We start from the raw sequence: 21,282 nt of genomic DNA on the forward strand, positions 1-21,282 counted from the left end.
CTCCGATGTGTTTCCCATGCATGTGCTCCATCTCAAGCTTTTTTCCCACCCAAAGTGAAATCCAACTCAGATGCCAACATCAATTTACATATTTTTTCAGTCCGTACACCTTCCTGTGCATCTATCCAGCCATTCACGGTTTTCCACTTCCCTATCCTTCTGGCTAAAGTCACTTGAACATCTTTCGTAAATATTTCGAATTCAAAATACGAAAACGGATGAAATATTATTCAGATAAAAGATATATACAGGATGTCAATGAAAAGGCTATGAAGACGGTAAAAAATGGAACGAAATGTACATGGCATACTTCGGCATCTTATGGCTCTGCACGGCAAGGATATTGAAATCTGACCGTGTATTACCCGACGAACATGGTGAACATGATCGGAATGGACATGCTTTGAATTGAAAATTGAGGGGCACGCCAGAGGGATATTGGTGCGGACGTCTGAAAATTGAAGAAAATTGAGGGTGTTGGTTGGCGTATGCATGTTTTGCCCATAAGCGTAAATGACAAGATAATAAATTATCGAACATGACAGAAGGCTACGCAGGAGATGGCGACGATAATTGCTCTGGGATTTCCCTTGCAGAATGTAGACTTGAAAAAGACCTGCAGAAGTAAACCTCATAAAGTGTTCAAAGGACCTTTGTAGCCTATTTGAAATTCTGTTAGTCCAACTCCCCATAAGTCACCTCGGCCCATATTTCCAATCAATCCAAGTTGCCGTGTTTACAGTTGTTAGAGCGTAAGTCCTTATCAAGTTACGCGGCTATGCCATATGACCTAGTGCCTGTTTAACAAAACTTTACCCCCTTCTGAATAATAATTACAGAGCGGGGTCCTGCCGAGTGGGGTCCCATAGTCTGGTTCCTTTTGTTTCTGCCTTATGCTATCCACTTTGTCGCCACTTTTCGGACGCAACAACTGTAGGGCATTCATCTACGCATCCAACACATTCCAAACTAAGCGGAAAGGCATGAAAATAAAGCATTTTCACTGGACGAGAGTCAAGGGTCACATAACACTTCCCGATGTTTTACAATAGTAAATCCTTTGTTATAGCATACAAGTTTCACCCCGGCTCCCCTCAAGTCCTACTTCAACTTCGCGCTTTTTACAACGCAGGTAGCAATGTGGTTGATGTTGTAATTGTTCATGCCCTTTTGAATCCTTTCTGAACACTTCGCTCCGCTCTAATTGTAGCAATTGCGAATTACCTCCGCCTCTACACTTTTATGCTTTTATGATTGCGCTCTTGCGTCTAATATGCCTGGTCGACCAGCACCGTACAAATTACAGGTTGTCCAAGTCGAAACCTCATCTCCAAGCACTCGTATAAAAATTGACGTAAAATCGTCCACCCCCAACTCCCGCACGAAATTTCCGCCAGAATCCTCTCAGCCAGGCGACCAGGTTAAATTACAGAAAACTCGTTGAATTATCCCAAAAGTACCATTTAACACGCGATATTGTCCGCAGCCATCTTGCGGTTTGAATGAAATTATGTTTTGTAATAAAATTATTTTTCTTTAGAGAAAAGCCTGAACGAAGACATGTCCTGGAATGGAAATGGGAATGTGCGTGCATTGCGATTTTTAAAATGGACGACGAAAAGGGACGAGTGGCAGCAAACGTACTAAATCCAAGGTGTTCACTGTTGTTAGTGAAATGGGTCTCCATTACAAGCGTACAATGGCCCGAGTGTGTTAAGGAGTTACAAAACATGATTTGTGTACTTGTTGCGTGACGAAAGCTGCTGAAATTGGTCCTAGTGACGTTTTTGGTACGAAATGCTTCCTCGCTATTGTAGTTGGGCTTTCAGTAGATATTTTCACGGTATAGTTGCATTGTAACATTCTAGGAAACTGGGGCGAACGATACAACAAGAGGACGATGCAACACCTTAGCAACATACCTCAATTTCATGTAGGCCTACCCTCATTTTGGAAAACCGTCGTAACGATCTCGATCAGATCTTCAAGTCCAATTTGTAACGATTGAAAAGTCATCGAAGTCCTTAAACTTGCGCCGAATATATCCTAGAGTCGCTTTGAATACGCTCCATTAACTCTACACTCGCTGCTGAAGCTGAATGCATCTGGCGATTACATGCAAAAATGGAGAATAAAGTAACGACTTGGACAGGACATTTATTTCATAACAACAAAGTAACTGACAAATGAACTTCGAATAGAATTCAGTCGTTAGGAAGAATCTTGGATAACTTTTCCTATTTTTCCTAGCATTCACGAGTAAGTCAGCCGGCATATCCCTTAACGAGACCAAATTCTAGAAGAATTGTTAAGCTACAGGTTCTTATCCAAAAGCATCGCAACAAATGTGGTTCACTGTAACCAGAAGCGCTGGCGTGGTGGTGTTCTCGCTCAAAAAGTTTGCTGAAAGGATCAAATCGACTGCTAATGAATGACTATGATTAGCGAGATAACATGAAAGCTTAAAAGCTCTATCATGCTATCTCCCTCTAACACACAGAGCCTATTGACAGGGTACATCCCTTACTACTGGGATGTCCTCGGAGGGAGGGCCACGTATAAAGCACGAATTTACAACTGGCTTAAGCATTTGCAAGACGGCCCAAAGGACATCGTCAAGGAAGTGTACGCCCCGGGAGTGCACCAACGTCAAAATTTGACAGATGCAGATAAAATAAGTGTTCGCCAAAATGATTCCAAAAATGTTGGTCGACAACCAGGATTTCTTCGACGGAGTATTGACTGGTAATGAAACAATAAGTTTCGATCATTCAGAATGGAAACGGGGAAGCAGGTGATGGCTTACTAACGCCTCTTCAGACAAAAGAAGCACGCATGAGCAAAATCAATTTTTTACTCAGAAGTTTTGGCTTGTAACGAAGAGTGTAATAAGGTATTGTGTCATACTTTCCACCGTCCTGCCCATACCATCACTCCATCTCAGGCAGGGTCTGCCTTGACTTCTTTTTCCACCACAGATATTGCCTTTATAGACATTTCACTATACCTTTAAATCGCATAAATTTGGATGAAATAACTTCAAATAGGAAAAAGGAGAAAGGAAAGGCACAGGACTCGACAGTTTCTTCCTAGAAATATACCTTGCAACCCCTTCAGTCTCTGTGGAACTGCTCCCTCTTGCTATGCTCATATATTTTCTAGGGAGTTGAGATTGAGATTGTTGTGCTTTGTTTTTTTTTTTAGATTTACCGTTATTACAAAGTTGAATGAATTGTCTAAACCTGCACCAGGGCGGTACTTAGGGTTGAAATAAGTCACAGAAAGCCAACTATATATTAGTGGGCATCAGAAACCGCGCAATTAGACAAAAATTGCTTTCAAAAAAATAAAAAATGACCAAAGTTGGAAGATTTCTCGCAAAAATTAGAGAAAATGAAGGATTCAAGCAAATTGTAGCGGAGCGAGCAACTTGCATGTCGGACGCATGCAAGTCTGAATCGCTTTGGCCATGACATCGAAAAACAATTTTCTACCACCGCAAAAGCTTGCAGTTGCGCGGAAAGAGTTCGAAGGACTTCTTAAGCAAGATATTTACAGAACTTCAGAGAATTGTTGAGCTTCGCTACTTCACATGGTCCCTAAACCCAATGGCGGATGGAGACCTCGTGGCGACGTTTAAATGTTCAGACGATTCCAGATCGATCCCCCGGTCCCACTCATCCACGAATTCGCGCAATCTATCGCAAACTGCCGTGTTTTCTCGAAGACATTCCGAAAACGGCAGTACGCACACCTTTCGGACACTTCGAGGTCACTAGGATGACTTTTGGACCGTGCAAGGCGGCGCAAACCTTTTAGAGATTCATCTCCTCTGTGCTGCGAAACTTCCCCTTCTTTTTCGTTTATTTGGGTGATGTTCTGGTCGCGTCTGAGTCCGAGCATTTAGAACACCTTGAGTGCATTTTTCAACGATTACTTGAGGCTGGTCTAGTACATAGAGAAGAAATGCAAATTCGTGCAATCACAGGAGAGATTTCACGGTCAACTGATTACCCCTGAAGCGATTTCAAGCTTCCCACTTCCAAAAACTGACAAGGATCTGAGAAGTTTCTTGAGCATGTTAAACTTCTATTGCCGTTTCTTACCCAAGGCCGACCACCATCAGTCAATTCTTAACGCCTTCTTGCCTGGGCCGAAGACCAAAGACTCCCTCCTAATTGTGTGGTTCCCAGAGGCTGTCCAGGCGTTTGAGACCACCAAGCAACAACTGGTTTAGCATCGACTTCCGACATTCCCTCAAGAAAATGCACCCCAAGCTGTATTCGTCAATGTCTCAGACATTGCCGTAGATGTTGCTCTTCACCAAAAAATGAACCAAATCTGGCAGCCGTTGAGCTTCTTCTCTAAACAGCTGAATTGCGCTCAACGGAACTACAGCACCTATGATCGTGAGTTATTTAGCCACGTACCTTACAATTAAAAATTATCGGTATTCCCTTGAAGACAGGCCTGTCTAGAAAAGATAACATAGTTGCTGACGTTTTGTCACGTGTTGCAGAAGTCGATTTTTTGGCAATTGCCAAACCGCAGAAGGATGAAGTGATCCTTCAGCGCTTTCGGACCAATTCCAAATACATATTTAGGGAAATACCTATATTCAGCTTAACATCCATCCATCCGGCGAAACCTTAGACAAGAGACCAAGGCATATATTACGAACGGAAGTATTTCACCCCGTTCACGATCTGGCGCGCTCAGGCATTCGGACAACAAATCGGGTAGTCACCGCAAAGTGTTTCTGGCCGTCTATGAACAAGGACATGATTTTCTTGGGTCAGGCAGTGCATCGCATGCCAGAAGACTGCAAAGCATGTGAGGAGAGATGTAGGAGTGTTCCCTCGGTTCACCAAACATTTCCAAACAATTCACCTCGACATCACTGGCCCTTTACGAGACTTGCATGCTTTCAGATATTGCCTTACAATCATCGATAGGTTCACGCGGTGGCCTGAAACGATACCTCCAAAAGACATAACTGCACAATCTTGTGCTGAGGCCTCCGCCAAGGATGGATTTCACGCTTTGGTGTACAAGAAATTATAATCACCAACCAGGGAATGCAGTCTGAGTCTCCTATTTTCTCAGGGTTGATCAAACTCCTTGGCTTCAAACGCCACCCGGAAACCGCGCACCACCCGGAGTCCAATGGCATGCTCGAACGGTGGCACAGGATGCTGGAGGCCACTATAATGGCCCAAGGCAACACTTCTTGGTTGCAGGTGCTGCCACTCTCTCTACTTGGCTTCCGGACAGCCAATCAAAAAGAATTCGCCGCAACTCCTGCGGAGCTGTGATACGGGGAGAACCTGGGACTCCCTAGCGACCCTGTTCTCGACATCAGGTCGGGAGTCAACCGTACCGGTTGGTTGGGTTTGTTCAGGGATGCAATGCCGAAGCCACCCGTCAACCACGCGAAAACTGGTCCGGGCATGGTCAAGAGCATCTTCTTGGCTCGACTAAGGCCCTTCTTCCAGGAGGAAAAGGCAACCAGAATGAGAGGCGCGTGATGCCTCCATTTTGACTTGCGGCAACCGAATTGAGGGAGTCGTGCGTCCCGTTCCACGCTGAAATTCCCTTTGGTTTAAGCTGAGGTTGGAGTGTTGTGGTGAAGCGAGTAGCCTGCGTGTCGGACGCTTACAAGTGCGAATCGCTGTGGCCATGACAAAATCAGGAAAAACTTGAACACGCAAAAACAAAATGGGGAAATTCGAAAAAAGACCTCTACGAGAATGTAAGCAATAACCCTTGGAGGTGAGGCCACAAGATCGTAATGCAGAATCAGCAAAGCAAATCTGGCGACCAATTGTGTTGCGACATACATTTTCCACACCGTTCTATATGCACTTACTGCTAGGAGAAGACTTGAAAACGAAATCTGATGTGCTTCCTCTGCTCGCAGCAGTGAAAGCACTGAAGACCAATAAAGCACTAACGCTTGCCAAGGTAAATATATACATGGTTGCCAATTACCCCTCTGCGGGGTGTAGCGCGTCAACCACACCTACGTGTCATCAGTCGCGGTTTACTGAAATGCGTTCCAGCTCCTCCATGACTTCCCGAGGCGCCCGCATTCCTTGGGCAGTCGTCAGCCATCTTGGAAGAATGACTTCCCTTCCTTAATAAGTGACCTATCCACTGCCTTCTCCATCTTCCGACTACATCATTTACGGGTGACCGGCCGTTACCGAGGTAAATGCGGACGTTGCCCAGAAAAAGGATCTCACGCAGTCAACTCTATGCAGAATACTTGTGTTTGTTCCACACAGTTGGCAAATGATAAAGCTACGACTGTGAAAGCTACGCAAAAGTATGGCAGGCAATCTGAGAAATAGCACAGTTTCAGACCAGGTAACTTAACTCTGGGAGCAATTACAGATGTAGTGACCAAAAAATGAATCTCGATGTGAAAGCCACTTCTCAAAAGAATTAGTCCTACTTTCAATATTGACCAACTGCAATGCTCTTAACCGCCTGATACCAACCGAATTCTCGGCATATTTACTAAAGATGCTGGAGAGTTTTTGGAAAGAATATGAGCGAGGAAAATGAAGCCTTGAGAGGAGAGCAAAAAAGTTTGTTGCATTCCAGGGGTTTCATCTAGGTACAGATCTCCCAGATTCTAGGCAAATAAACGAAAGAAGCTCCAGGAACTGAGACACCAAATGAGGGCTTTATGGAGGAATGCCGGTGCTACGTAGACTGCACAAATTATAGGCCTCTCGTGTGGATCAGAATATTTACAGTGAAATGAATTATTTGCTTGTTATTCCTTTGATTGGATAGACTAAGCAAAAAAAATGTCCTTTTCGAATTGCAGGTTTATTAGCCGCTGATACTGGTACTGGTGGATTCAAGGAAAATCATCTTTTTTAAACATTCTCTGCCACTAATGTATCAGATGTCAATCAATGGCTATCAAGCTTCTCCATGTTTTTGCTGGAAAAGAAGAGACTCAATAACTCAAAAAAGGACCTGGAATACTCATAAAGGAGATATCGCTCTAAAAATAATTTAAGTGAACTTTTAGTATGAAGAAAGTAACAAATTCGTCCAGGAAAAACCCTCCGATCATACCTGTGCAGCATGTCCATGAATATAAGGACGAATAAGGACGCTCCCCACTTGGAATTTAATAAAATCCACCCTACTGAGATTTCGTCAAGGAAATCCTCTGCCGTTTCTAGCAACTAACTAACTTAAGAAAAATAACTTTCTCCACGAAAGCGAGCCATCGTTTCCTTTCGTGCGTCCTTTGCTTGAATTCCACTGAAGTGGAAAATGTTGAAATAATATTTCACTTTTTCATTGTCTCCTTTATCATTTATTGTTCATACCATTCAAATACACTTTTCTGTTGCTGTTATTCTTTTTTTTTTCGGCGTATTATTCGAAAACTTTGTTCATTTCGCTAAATTGAATACAACTGAATTCAATGAGTAGCACAACGCCAAGAGTCCAAGTGGAAACGGTGACGGGCAGACAGAGAGAAATACCAGGAAAATTATAAATTAGAGTGAAAATAGGAGGAAAATGGGAAAAAAAAGAGATTGCGTGCTGGGTAAGCGAAAGCAGACAGACAACAGCCATTCACTTTGACAGAGTTGATTAAGGACTAGACTGTTTGACGACGGAAAGGATAGTGACCATTGACGAAAGAGCAAAGTGATGTAACATTGTTTATTTATTAAACTTTGAATTGGAATTCCAGGGAAACGGGGCGGGGTTATTTGCATTTATCCAGAGAGTAATGGGAACAGTTTTTTTTGTTTTACAATTTGAAAAATTTTTGGCGAGTCCTTGAACTTTTTCAATTTTATGCTCCTTTATGTGGGCCTGAAAGTATTGACCAAAGTATCGGCCAATATTCTACAAATTACAAATATCTAAAGATGAAGATTTAAATTCCAACCTTTTATTCGAAGGGCAAATTTGCTGACGTTGCAATGAATGATTATTCATACAGAAACGGAGATAGTCCATTCCACAGAATTTCGAAATGCAAATGGAATCATATGCACCAGAAACTTCACATTATTACATAATGCATTGACGTTTGCCCACATCCACTTCCTGTCACCATTCAACTTGCGCCCACTCCCCCAAATAGCTCCATATAAATTTATGCGCCCTGGACCACGGTTTGTTGAATGGCGAGGATCCAGAATAAAGACATATTCAAGACACGTATTTGCCAAGTACACTATATATGTCCTTGATGGTGTCGATAACGATATGTATGACGACAGTATGAACTTGGTAGATGTCCTTTTACGCTTCCTTTTCATTTCCAATCTTTCGCATGCATCATGTAAGCTGCCTGCATCGAGAAGTTTTCCTTCCGTCTTATCTTCATGTCTTCCTTTTTCCTACATTCATAATTCTGTGCCGTCATCTCACATTGTATCTGGAACCCGTAAGGGTATTTTTCTTCAAGAAAAAAAAGTTGAGGGAGAAAAGTTTTCAGAACTTTGGCCACTACTCGATGCTTCTTAAAATCTCACTCGTAAATGCATGTGTGGTAGTACCAGTAAATTTCAAATATATTTTTTCATGTCCCCACCACCACCGCGTTTCGTGTATTCAAAATCATGTCTTGACGCTCCCCATGTCACTTCCCCCCCCCCCTCCCTTCTTAGCCAGTGCTGGGCTTGTTTTCCTACAACATTCCAAAGTATCTACTGCAGTATGTAAATAACATTTTTTAAAATGGAAATTTGCAACGGTAAATTAAGTTTCTACGACTTGGGCTTTCATTCAGATTCATTCGTCTTACATTTGGAAATCTCAAAAGTGGAAACGACCAGGACCAGCCCGGGACGAGATGGAAAAAGTTGGGTTCGCAGTGCTGGAATGAATGCAAAATAGTTAGTGCGGCAAACGAGGGTAGCTTCCATTCGAAACGGAACCCTCCGGCAAAACCAGAAAATTCAACTACACATTTTTTTTTTCGCTATCGTTTTCTGTTACTTCCTTTTCCTTACTTTTTTGAGTGGAACTTGCTTGCTGTAATGCAAACTGCAACGAATGATGCTGTGGCGATGAAAAGGATTGTGTATAGTTGGGATTTTTTTTGATGAGTTTTAGGTTCTAAGCATAGCAGGGTCGCTAAATTATTTTCGGTTTTAAGGTTTTATCTTTAGGTTCGGATCATTTCTCTGATCAAGGGGATCAAAATTAGGTTTAACGAGATGCAACGTGGTCGCAGGTCAGTTTTTTATGAACCACGCCAAGGTGTCCCGAAAAACAGCTACACAGGATAACATGACAAAACCCAGGATCTCGTACTGACAGACCGCCGATTGAAGGTGCGCGAGATAGCTCAAACACTAGACATCTCAAAAGACCGCGTAGGTCATATCCTGCATGAGAAATCTGTCGGCGCTATGGGTGCCGTCTTTGTTCACTCCGCGGAAAAAGCGCAACCGTGAAACCACTTCAGAGCAGGGTTTGACGCTGTTTATGTGCAGTCCAAAGGAATTTCTGCGTCGTTTCATGACCGTCGACGAAAAATTGGTCCACTGGTACCCCAGAGGCCAAGGAGCAGTCGAAACATTGGACTTCACCCGGAGAATGTGCTCCGAAGAAGGCGAAAAGGGTCCTATCCACCGAAAAGGTGAAGGCCATCGTTTTCTGAGATTTACAAGGTGTGATCTGAATCGACAACCTGCAGAAAATCAAAAGAGTCACGGAGCTCTACTATGCCGAATTATTGGGTCGATTCGACGTCGAATTGCAGAAGAAAAAGTGCTCTTCCACCAAGACAACACACCTACTCACACCTCCGCCGCTGCCGCGTCCAAATTGTTCCAAATCGCCTACGTTACCCCATGCTACCTCATTCACCTTATTCTCTTGATTTGGCCCCGTGCAATTTCTTTTTCCTTCAAAATTTTAAAAAGTCACTCGACGGGCAAAAATTTGAGTCGAATGAGGAGCAGAGCTCCGCCACGGAGTCCTATTTTGCAGACCTCAAGAAAACGGATTTTTTAGACGGGTTAAAGAAGCATCGTTGGTTCAAGTATATCGAGCTAAGAGGAGAAATAAGTTGAGAAATAAATCGCCACTTTTCAAAAATTTTCATTTTTCTTTTGTAGGCTAAGTACTTGTCCGACCGCCCTCGTATATAGCTCTTATGTTCCACCCGGCGTTACACTTGCGAAGTAAGAGCCAATGCTTAGTGCGCTAGTTCTGGAAGCGAGAGGACGTTGGCCGGAAATCATAGCAGGGGTTATTAACGCGTGGATTCAGGAAGTACTCGCAGAGCTAAACGTAGTATTCGCAAATTTTGGGATCTCATACAGTTTCAGAAGACGGAGCCTGGGATCTATAGTGAACCTGACTCATCGAGAACAATGGACCACTAAGGTCTGAGTGTGGAGAGGGTTTGCTTTTTCCCACCTCAAATGGACCTGACTTACATGAGTGTCGCTTTAGCCAGTAGAGTTGTTTGGTAAATTCATGGGGACTATAATCAAAAGACAATCTGCATGGAAACCAATCGAGCCTGAAACAGAGTTCTCGCAGAATGTCGGGTGGTTTGTCGGAGTGCACAACGGAAGCTTTTGAAGGGGACACGTTTTCCGCGATGCTCAAGTCTGGCTGGTACGCGAGAGAATCAGTGACGAAAATCATCCAATGGGTACAACGGGAATATGCGATGGTGCGATGCCCAAAAAGCAACTGCTCCCCAGGAACCCAACTACTGATGGACCAAAAAAATAACAACTTTGCGAGTCGGATGTTTCCGGGAAATGAGGCTTTACCAGAGACTCAGGGGAAAACTCGATAGAGACAATTGAGAGGGGATATACAGACAACTACGGGGCCGCTTCAAAGAGGCCATTTAGAGGACCAAAAAGAACTGTTTCAAACATTAGTATGACCATGCTTATATAAATCCTTGGGGTGGAGGGTACGGGACGGTAATGAAAAGGTTGTGAAAACCAGCTCAGCTGACCTTTCGCCGTCTTCTGCAAAAGATTGTTGCCGCTATGTTTCCTATACTAAAATAGTAGAAGGCAAACGATAATTCCGCACAACTACTAAGTGATACCTTTAGCAACGCAGAAGGAGCTGCGAGAAATGTGTCGTACGGTCGACTACAACAAGGCATCAAGTTTGCATGGTATATCTAATGGTATGATATCGCTCGATCTGCGAGTTGGATACAATGAGGAAAATGATGAGAAAAATCATTTTCAACGGACAACTACCCATCGTCGAAAGTAGCAATGGTTTGTCGGAGCACTAGCATGAATTCCGGCATGCTCACTTTGCGATGGATGCAGTAAACAACCTAGTGAATCTGGCAAAAGTTCTGCCGGCTGATGTGCTTTATTGGCATTTAGCTCCGCCAATTACACATGAATTAAAGGAACGTTGGTTAACACCGGCATTCCTGGAATTTTGACGAATCTAGTGGACCTCTTCCGCCACCACAGCGGAGGGTTCGGTGCTCTGGAATGACATGTATAATGAAGTGCTTGTTTTTCACGTACCAAAAGAGGCTACCATGATTTACTAAGCGGATTACCTGGCTGTAATTGTTGACCGAAAGCATTCAGAGGATATGGAGGTCTGCATGACGGAGACAGTGGAGATAAGTCTTAATAATAACGAATCAAAAAAGCCACCGGACATATGGTCGTCTCAAAGCCAACTGTCAAATACTTGGGGGTGATGATTGATGCCAAACTGAACTTTAGTGGATACTTAGAGTGTGCCTACCACCACGGCGCTTTCAAAAATGTTACCGAATGTTGGCGGGGGTGAAACATTATTGAAGATTGCCTTTAGCAATCGCTTGACCATTTACGCGTCACCAGTGTGGGGAGAGGCGCTGGCAGACCCTCAAAAAAAAAACAAAAAAACATTTTCATTATCCGTCTGTTTATATATACGGTCGATGTTGGGCATTAACTGACGTACCTATTTTAGAAAGGACATCTTCCTCCAAGAAAATACGGTGACGAGGCAATATTTAAAAATCTATTTACAATGACAGACAAGTCGAGAAACCGGAAGCTGGACCCTTCAGGTATGAAAGGTTTTGTATATTTCTTTTATAAAGCCATTTGAGTGTACTTTTGTCCCATTAGTACCTAGCACGCAATATATGCGTTCAGGTGATTTTGACATTCAAAGACTTGAATTTGCAAAGAAGCGAAGAAGAACTTTGTTTCAACAGATATCGGTGTCGACGGTATTTCGGAGCCTAGGCACCATATAGTGGAAGCCTCCTGATTTTCAAATTTCTGGGTTGAGTAGTTTCTGAGAATGGGTCTGTTAAAGAAAGGATCACTTTCAACGCCCCGGACTCCCCACATTTCCCACAAATGTGAAATCTAAGACCGGCTTCGGAAAGCACTGATATCCCACATGACTATATTTGATGAAAAAAAAGTTACACCTCCCTTTTACCCCTTAAATTCGATGAAGAATTATGTAACTCACTGTATGCGTGACCGTTCACAGTTCGCACCTTTCCACCAAATTTTATGGGAACCGCTACAACCGTCTCCGAGGAAAATGCGTGATAGACAGACAGACGGACTAACAGGTGGACAAAAATTGAAAAATATCGGAAAAAGTGCCTCAAAGCTAGGAGACGCTCCCAGGCCAGAAGAAACCGACCTGAGTTCGAGGAGCTACTCATGCAATACAAAAATGCGAGGAAAAAATTTGAAGTAACTATCACGAAGAGCAAATCCGAAAATTTCAAGCCGATGTGTACTGAAGCTGACCCTGACCCATGAGGTGGCACATACAGGTCGGTGATGTCATCAGGCAAGGCAAGCGCTCCCTACCGATTACTTGTCCAAAGTTTTTGGAGAATATAGTGAACACTCTGCTCCCAGCAGATGTGAACTTTACAAGTCTTCCTGCAGTACATTTCAATCCCGATGAAGTTCCAGTAGTGGTAAATGAGGGAGTTCTAGGCGCAGCGAAAAGATTGACTAAAAAAGACTCCAGAACCGGATAGAATCCCTAATATTGCCCTATAAGTAGCCGCCAGGACAGCGTCAGGGCAGATATGTTTGCCCAAGTTGTCCTAGAGGAGAATTCCCCGAGCAATGGAAGCTACAAAAGTTCATACTCATTCCGACGGTAGGTAAATTATTGGGTAACCCCTCTTCATATAGACCGATATGTCTGGTACATACCATGGGCAAACTATTTGAACGAGTAATATACAACAGACTGCTCGCTGCTGCTGATAAGGAAGGAGGCCTTTCCGACAAACAATTCGAATTTCGTAAGACGAAACTAACTATCGACGCAAGCAGCACAGTGACTGGTTTGGCTCAGGCTGCAACACAAGACGGAAAATGCTACGCAGTAATAGCCCTCGACGTAAAAAATGCGTTCAATACTGTAAAATGGAAAAAAATCATCGAGGCATTCGACAAGCTACAAGCCCCCGGACGATGAGCTAAAAATATTCCCGACAATTGCGGGATGCCACAAGGTTCTGTCCTAGGTTCCTTACTGTGGCTAGATATGTATGATGGAGTGTTGACCCTATGCCTTCCGGACAACGTGACAACTATTGGCTTCGTCGATGATATCGTTTCCTACATCTCACTTTCTCGCTTCATTGACATCTTGGCATATGCATTGACATTCGCATAGTACTTTTGCGAGAAATAAAAGATACACATGTGAAAACTAAAAGATACATATGTACGAGAATGTTGGATTCATAGCACATAACATTTTTTATAGAATGGAAAAAGCTTATTTCGCAAATATTAGAGCTATCACAGTCTAATCCATAACAAAAAACAATCGGCTAACAAGATATGAAAGGTTTTGTGGATTTTTACGTAAGAATATTTGGATTTATTTTTGCACACAGCATATAGTATATGTAGTAAATATACCAACAGCTTTATTGTAATGGCGGTAGATTATGAATTTTGCTACAATAATTTCACACAAAAGAGCAATTTTGACCAATTATAACTTTGGTAATTATAGTAGAATTTCTACCAAACTTTCCAGTATGGTGTACCATATGAAAGACTTTACGCAAAAAGGCATGGTTCTGGGATAAATTTAACTTTATTTGAACAGATATCATGCAGAATAGTATTTTAGGACCCAGTTGTTGTATAAAAGCATACCAATGATCTTTTTCAGACTTTTAGATGGTTTGTGTGTGTTTGTATGAGATGGGAGAGAGGCAGAGCCTCCGAGCACTCAGCCCATAGTGGTTCGTTGTATTTGGTTCCTTCGTCTAATGAAATATCCAACACTCGTTTATGTTGCTACCCGAGCACATCAATACCAAAAATCTGATGTCTGATGCGTTCATAGGCGGAACATTCACTTGGAAAATTCACTGTGGATCCTGCTTCCTCATAACAGGATGGACATGTATCATCTTGAAGAATCCCTATTCTGAACACATGTTTCGCTGATGAAATGAATGGGGTAGTAGTTCTTGAGAGTCCACCCTTACAGCTGCTTCGGAAAGTACTAATCTGGATTTGGATGTGTAGACAACCACATCCTTTAAACTCTGCGAACGATGCCATCCACTTCTGAGAAAAGCATGACCCGCAGATGTACAGACGGATGGGCGAACAGAAAATTAAAGGATTTTATTCATCTCAAAACCTTGAAAAATAAGCCACTTGCAAGACAATATTTAATGGTCGGAGTGCAGACCTTCAGCAAACGTCCCTTGCTCGCGATCGTCCTTGAAGTCAGTGAGCACAACTGCCACAGTTTAATACAAGAATTGTTCTTGAACTCACCTTCCTTTCTCCTTGTCAGATATGTTTCAGGAAGGCTTTTATCCATAGATTTCGTTGTATCCTGCGCTTTATAAAACATCCTTAATGTTTATACGTATTTAACTGAATCAGGTAGAAGTTAAAGCATCAAAGCCACTGAGTTTGATAAAAGGTATTTTGACGGCTACCTCTCCACCACCTTTTATTTGAGATTCTACGGATGAAATCAAGAAACAGCCAAAATTTGACGAGACCCTCGAGAAATCAGTTAGATCCTTTCGATTCTTTCTACAAAACCATCTCACATACCAGCTCCACTTTATAAAATACAACAGAAATCCAATAGTCCCTAATATTCACTTCTTTTTCACCTCAATAACCCGTTGTATTAAATTTAGACACTGGTTAAAAGTTCGTCCCTGTAACGGCAACCTCAAAGATAAAGCTAACGAGGATAGCGTGTGAGTGACGTGAGAATCGAAATGAGGGTGGACAGGTTCATTAGGACGCCTACGAGATAAGATAATGTTCGCGCTGTTTAAATAAAAACCTCCATATTTTACGGATCTAATTGTTAGTTGACACGAGGGCCGTATTAGTGGGTGTCTGGAGGTTAAGGACGTTGATTGGCTGCGACTATGATTTGCTTTCCTATTGCATGACTGAATGTTTGAACAATGGCATAAAGCATAATAATACGTGATAATAGTGCTCCCTTATAAGTTTTTACTATGTCACATGACAAGTTCAAATACCAGAAATGGGAACGCGACACAGGAAATGGCATACTCTAATGAATGAGAGCCCCATTGCTGGGTATGTCCATCCCCAACAGTTTCACACATAGCTCCATGAAAGTCTGCACACTGCCCAAAAACAGGAGAATAAGGAACGTCCTTAATCCGATATGCCGGTGCTGACCAGTGGAACAACAATAATCCTTCGTAAGTAGGTAGTAGGTTCTGCAGACATGGTTCCTCATTCTCGTAAATGAAGATGGAAATGCCCCCACTAGTCATGTTATCTTACGTTGAGAAATTGACATGCGAAATTTGAAGGATTCTGCACACCAAGTACGCAGGCAGAACAGAATAGAAACTAACAAACTATTATCCCATCAACTTTTCCTATCTGTTAGGTCGGGCTGCGTTTTATCACTCGACCAATATAATATTTGTTTTTATGCTTTCTCATTGCTATTTTCTGCGCACCAAACAGAATCCATCTTGCGAAATGATGTCATAAAATACTAAAGCATTTCAGCATGCCAGACAACCACTGTTCCTGCAACTTTATTATCCTTGTGAATTTTCGGATGAATTCAAGCTCATTCAATGATGCGTACACCAACTACCGTAGATGTATTGTGTACATCAGATATGTGTATGCCATTTAATGTTCATTTTTATTCCTGCTTGCGTGCTTGATGTAATAGAATTCACCCGAAAAGTACGCAAAACGATTTTGCGGCCCAACAAGGACACTAAACGGCCAAGCTGAATTATTATCCGGATCCCTTTTCTGACCTAGGATTAATGGAGCAAGGGCAGCGTAACAGAAACAACTCGGTGGACTGGAAAGTAAATACATAAGCCCAGGATGTTTTATGAACGAAAATTCAAACTTACAATTATGGTCCAGTTGCTTCTTAGCCAGAACTAAACAAATTTATGACGCAAAGGAGTTTTGACAAGATGGCAAGATGAAAAATCGGAGCACATGATATGCTCCGTTCAATTACGCCATGCTATTAACATAGTATGCTGGTCCCAAGCCCAGGTAAAGGAGGAGGGTTTGAGGCAACGTACTCTGTACTATCCTCAGTAAAACAAAAATAAAATGCTGAGATCAGGGAAAGAGATAAATAGAGTATAGATGGAGTTATTCTACTATGCTAAATCCACCTGATCTCTCTTGGTGACAGGCCCCGCGACAGGTCGACCAAGAAAATGCATACAATGTCGTTACAAACATGATGATCGGATTGAGTCACAAGCCTCGGAGAAATGCTAGGGCGTCCACCTCAGTCGACGTGGCAGGACGGGCCCCGATCCTGTCGAGAAATGGGCAAGGGTTCTTGACGCATATACGGCGTCAGGGCGTAAGCAAGTTAGTCCGCACACAACGAACAAAACAAATACGTGTCTGCACGCTAAATATTGGTACCCTAACTGAAAAGACCGAGGAACTCGCAAGAGCCCTTCAGAAAAGGTGCACTGTCATCTGCGCTCTGCAAGAAACCCGATGGTCTGGTGCCAAAAGCTGCGACATTGAACGCGAACGCGGTAAAAATGGCTACAAACTTCTCTATTTTGGTAACCCACACACTCAATATGGTGTTGGCATTGCCATCTCAGAGGGTTTCCGTGATGCCATTAAAGAAGTCGAACGATTTAATGATCGGCTGATGAAGCTCACCATTATATCAGCTGATCGCACTATTCACTTCTTCACCGCGTATGCACCACAGACAGGTCGACCTGATGCCGAGAAAGATGCCTTCTGGCAACATCTCGATGAAAAGACTTGTCACGTGCCTGCTGACGATTACATAATCATTGCCGGCGACCTTAATGGTCATGTGGGTGAAAAGGCAGACGGTAACAGGTGCCATGGGGGAAAGGGGTTCGGAGCGCGCAATGAGGGTGGCGAGCGTATAATCGATTTTGCGGACGCCCATGACCTTGTACTTATGAATACATGGTTCATCAAACGATTGTCTCATCTTCCCACATTTTATAGTGGGAACAATAAAACGCAAATCGACTATATTCTCATAAGACGTCAACATTTTACCACTGTCACTGATTGCAAAGTCGTTCCCTATGAGACCATCGCACCACAACATCGGCCGTTAATTGTTGTCCTGCGAATTAAGCCACCGATAAAACAGCGTGAGGAACGCACTGGCCCGCCGCGCATTAAATGGTGGCGATTTGGTGAGAGGAAAGAAGAAACGGTCTCACTCATGCGATTGCCAACCATTGCGAATGTGGAAGACTCATGGAACCAAATGAAAGACACGATCCACAAAGCGGCCTCTGCAACCCTCGGGGTCACCAAGCCGGGTAAGCGGTGCATCAACCGAAATACTTGGCTTTGGAATGATGATGTTGAAATGAAGGTCCGTGAAAAGAAACGCCTCTACCACAAATTTCTCGACGATAGAACACCTGCTAATTGGTAAATTTATAAGAATGCCAACCGGGAAGCAAAGAAAGCGGTCGCTGTCACCCGAGCAAACCATTTCAAGAATCTTTACGATAAACTGGACACTCAGGATGGCGAGAAAGATCTTTATCGACTTGCTAAAAGCCGTGATGAACGCACACAGGATATCGAACATTTCTGTTGTGTTAATGACAAGAACGGTACTTTGCTTACCAACCGTCGAGCCGCAACGGATAGATGGCGAGAATACTTCGAGCAGATTTCAACTGAAGAATTTGCTCATCCTCCACTTCCACAATCATTGCTGACATTTGGAGCAGTTCCACCAGTCAGCGCAACTGAAGTCGAGGAGGCAATAAAACGAATGAAATCGGGGAAAGCAACAGGACCTGACGACATCGCATCTGAGCTCTGGAAAGCGAAGAGCTTGGACCCAACACTGTGGCTCAGTGAATTCTTTAACCGGGTTATTCAGGAAGGAAGAACACCATCTGACTGGCAAGAAAGTACCACTGTTCCAATATGGAAAAAGAAAGGTAGCCCAGCAGAATGTTCAAATTACCGTCCGATCCGGTTACTTTCCCATACCATGAAGATTTTTGAACGCATTCTTGACAACCGTATTCGCGAAATCGTTGAAATAACCGTGAATCAAGCCCGATTTGTCAAGAACTGCGGAACTACTGACGCAATACACGCTGCGCGGTTACTCATGGAGAAACACCGTGAGAAGCATCGTCCTCTTTACATTGCCTTTCTGGATCTAGAGAAAGCGTTTGACCGTGTACCACACGAACTCATCTGGTATGCTTTACGACAACACTTCGTGCCAGAAGAACTCGTGCGCTGGGTTCAATTGCTCTACCACGATCCGAAAAGTAAAGTTCGAAGTATGGCGGGTGTATCAAAACCGCTTCGTGTCTCTGTTGGTGTTCATCAAGGACCACCACTCCTCTTTGTCCTTGTTATGGACACCGTCACCCGGGATATCCAACGTCCAGCGCCCTACACACTGCTTTATGCAGATGATGTTTTCCTAGCATCTGATAGCAAAAATGATCTCGAGCAACTTGTTCAAAAATGGAATGATCGCCTCATGCAACACGGTCTCAGATTGAATTTAAACAAAACTGAATTTTTGACGACCGATCCCCATGAAACAGGCACAATCACTGTCAGCGGCAGTGATCTGCCCAGAACTGAGCGATTTAAATACCTCGGGTCAACGCTTTCAGCCAATGGTGAACTGCGTTATGAAATTGCTTCACGCATTAACGCAACCTGGATGAAGTGACGTTCCACAACTGATGTCCTTTGTGATCGACGTATCAACGATCGTCTCAAATCCAAAATTTACCGCAATGTCGTCCGTCCAGTCGCTCTTCATGGTTCTGAGTGTTGGCCGACCATAAAAGACAATGAACGGCGTCTTGCGGTAATGGAGACGAAGATACTACGTTGGACTAGTGGCATCACACGTTTAGATCACATCCGAAATGAGGATATCCGCGATCGTTATGGGGATGCACCGATCGTGGAAAAGTTGCGAGAGAGGCGTCTTCGATGGTATGGTCACGCAATTCGTGCAAACGAGAATTCAATTGCCAAGATTGGTCTGAACATCGAAGTCGATGGTAAACGACCAAAAGGCAGACCTAAGCAACGGTGGCTTGATACGCTGGATGGGGATTTGAAAGCCTCGAGATTGCACCCAGATCAGGCATTCGATAGAGCCAAATGGCGAAGCCGATCACGACGAGCCGACCCCGCTTGTGAACGGGACAAAGGCTGAAGAAAAAGAAGAAGATTTAGAATTAAAAATTTGGATGGGATATCAGAAAGCAAGGAGAAAGTCAAGTAGGCATTGCAGAAAGTGTCTTTTAGTTGAAGAAATGAGTGAAAGTCGCTGTATATTGGTGTGTAAGTTTCTTCCCTATAAAATACCCTAAAACCATTTAACCAACAAACTTTTCTTCCGCGCAGTCATTTCATTTTTAACCCTGCAACCATGGACCTTCTGCAATAGAATAATTGGTGGTAAAGTTGCATCTTTGGGTGAGTATCCGATGACAGTGGAAATATTTCGGACTTTCAGTCGTCGGCATCATTGCGGTGGAGTCCTTATTTCTCCGAAATATGTTATAACCGCTGCCCATTGTCTTCGGTGTGCCAGACGCGGAACTTGTGGTCTTATATTCAAAATCCTTCTTGGGGATGTTTTACGTATGGAAGACTTTTTGGCACCCTCCTCTCGCCAGGAGATATCAATACGATACGCCTCGCAACATGAATGTTACAACGACAACACGTTGGAAAACGATATTGCCATGGTCAAGCTTAGAACGGACGCAAAACTATCTAGGAATGTATTACCAGCGCAGCTAGTGATGGACGAGTTCAAAGTAGGGACAAGATGCACCACGGTTGGTTGGGGCGCTGATCAAAGAGCGACTGATACACTTCTAGCTACCGGTGTGTCTATCTTAAACAATAGCAAATGTAGGATGCTCTACGGATTTAGCCCAGGCAGGATGCTTTGCGCTGGCGATTTAACTGGACGAAATGATTCTTGTACTGGCGATTCTGGAGGACCACTTATTTGTCAGAAAGTGACAGTTGGTTTAGTCTCGTTTGGAAAAAAATGTGCAACACCCAATATGGGAGCGGCATACACAAATCTATTTTATTTCCTTGACTGGATTGAAGAGGAGATGAAAGCCATGGACACTCTGAGTGGTATAATGAAGGCCTCGCCTTTGGACCTGCCAATTCTAACAATGTTCATGAACCTCTGTCCTTTTCTATTATAAGGAATCAAATTCTGAGGACCCTTTTAAGCTCATGATTTTCGAAAGAAAGAAAGTTAAAAGAAAATTTCATTTTTTATCTTAGCAGAAGTAAATAAATATTTTTGTGTCAAAATTTCAACCTTGAATTTCTTTCAAGGACGAAACGCTGAAAAGCTTTTAATGGGGATCTAGTGTGCCAGAGAGTGGCTCACAAATAAGATGTCAAGTTTATTTATTGATATCTTTTACATTAATGAAAATAACATATGAATTGTTAATTTAAAAATATCTTAAATATTTATAAGAATTAAACTTAGAATTTCACAAATACATATATGTGAAAAATTACAAAATTGGAAAACATGAAATTTTAGAAAAACCATAGCATGACCGAATCGTTCCGGTGTCCTGGCAAAATCATTTGCGATGAAAGAAAAACCAAATTGTTCAACTGAATTTTGGCTTTTGCACAATTCCTATCCTCAGGGAGCAAATGTGTTTAAAGTTGGAATAGCTATCGTGTTTCTCATTTGTACCGCCCAAGTGACATCCTTTCGTAT

At 43.0% G+C, this 21,282-nt stretch overlaps 2 protein-coding genes across 16 annotated transcripts in view; one reads left to right on the forward strand and one right to left on the reverse strand.

Moving 5' to 3' along the window:
• Positions 1–21,282, reverse strand: part of LOC119652655 (tyrosine-protein phosphatase Lar) — a 994,202-nt gene that overhangs the window by 492,654 nt on the left and 480,266 nt on the right. The window lies entirely within an intron of this gene.
• Positions 19,831–21,264, forward strand: LOC119652658 (trypsin-like). The gene is made up of 2 exons (XM_038056928.1): positions 19,831–19,849; positions 19,917–21,264. The coding sequence occupies exon 2, from the start codon at positions 20,000–20,002 to the stop codon at positions 20,741–20,743; it is 744 nt and encodes a 247-aa protein (XP_037912856.1). The 5' UTR covers positions 19,831–19,849; positions 19,917–19,999; the 3' UTR covers positions 20,744–21,264.

This window comes from Hermetia illucens, chromosome 3 (assembly GCF_905115235.1).
Source record: "Hermetia illucens chromosome 3, iHerIll2.2.curated.20191125, whole genome shotgun sequence".
NCBI classification, from domain to species: Eukaryota; Metazoa; Arthropoda; class Insecta; order Diptera; family Stratiomyidae; genus Hermetia; species Hermetia illucens.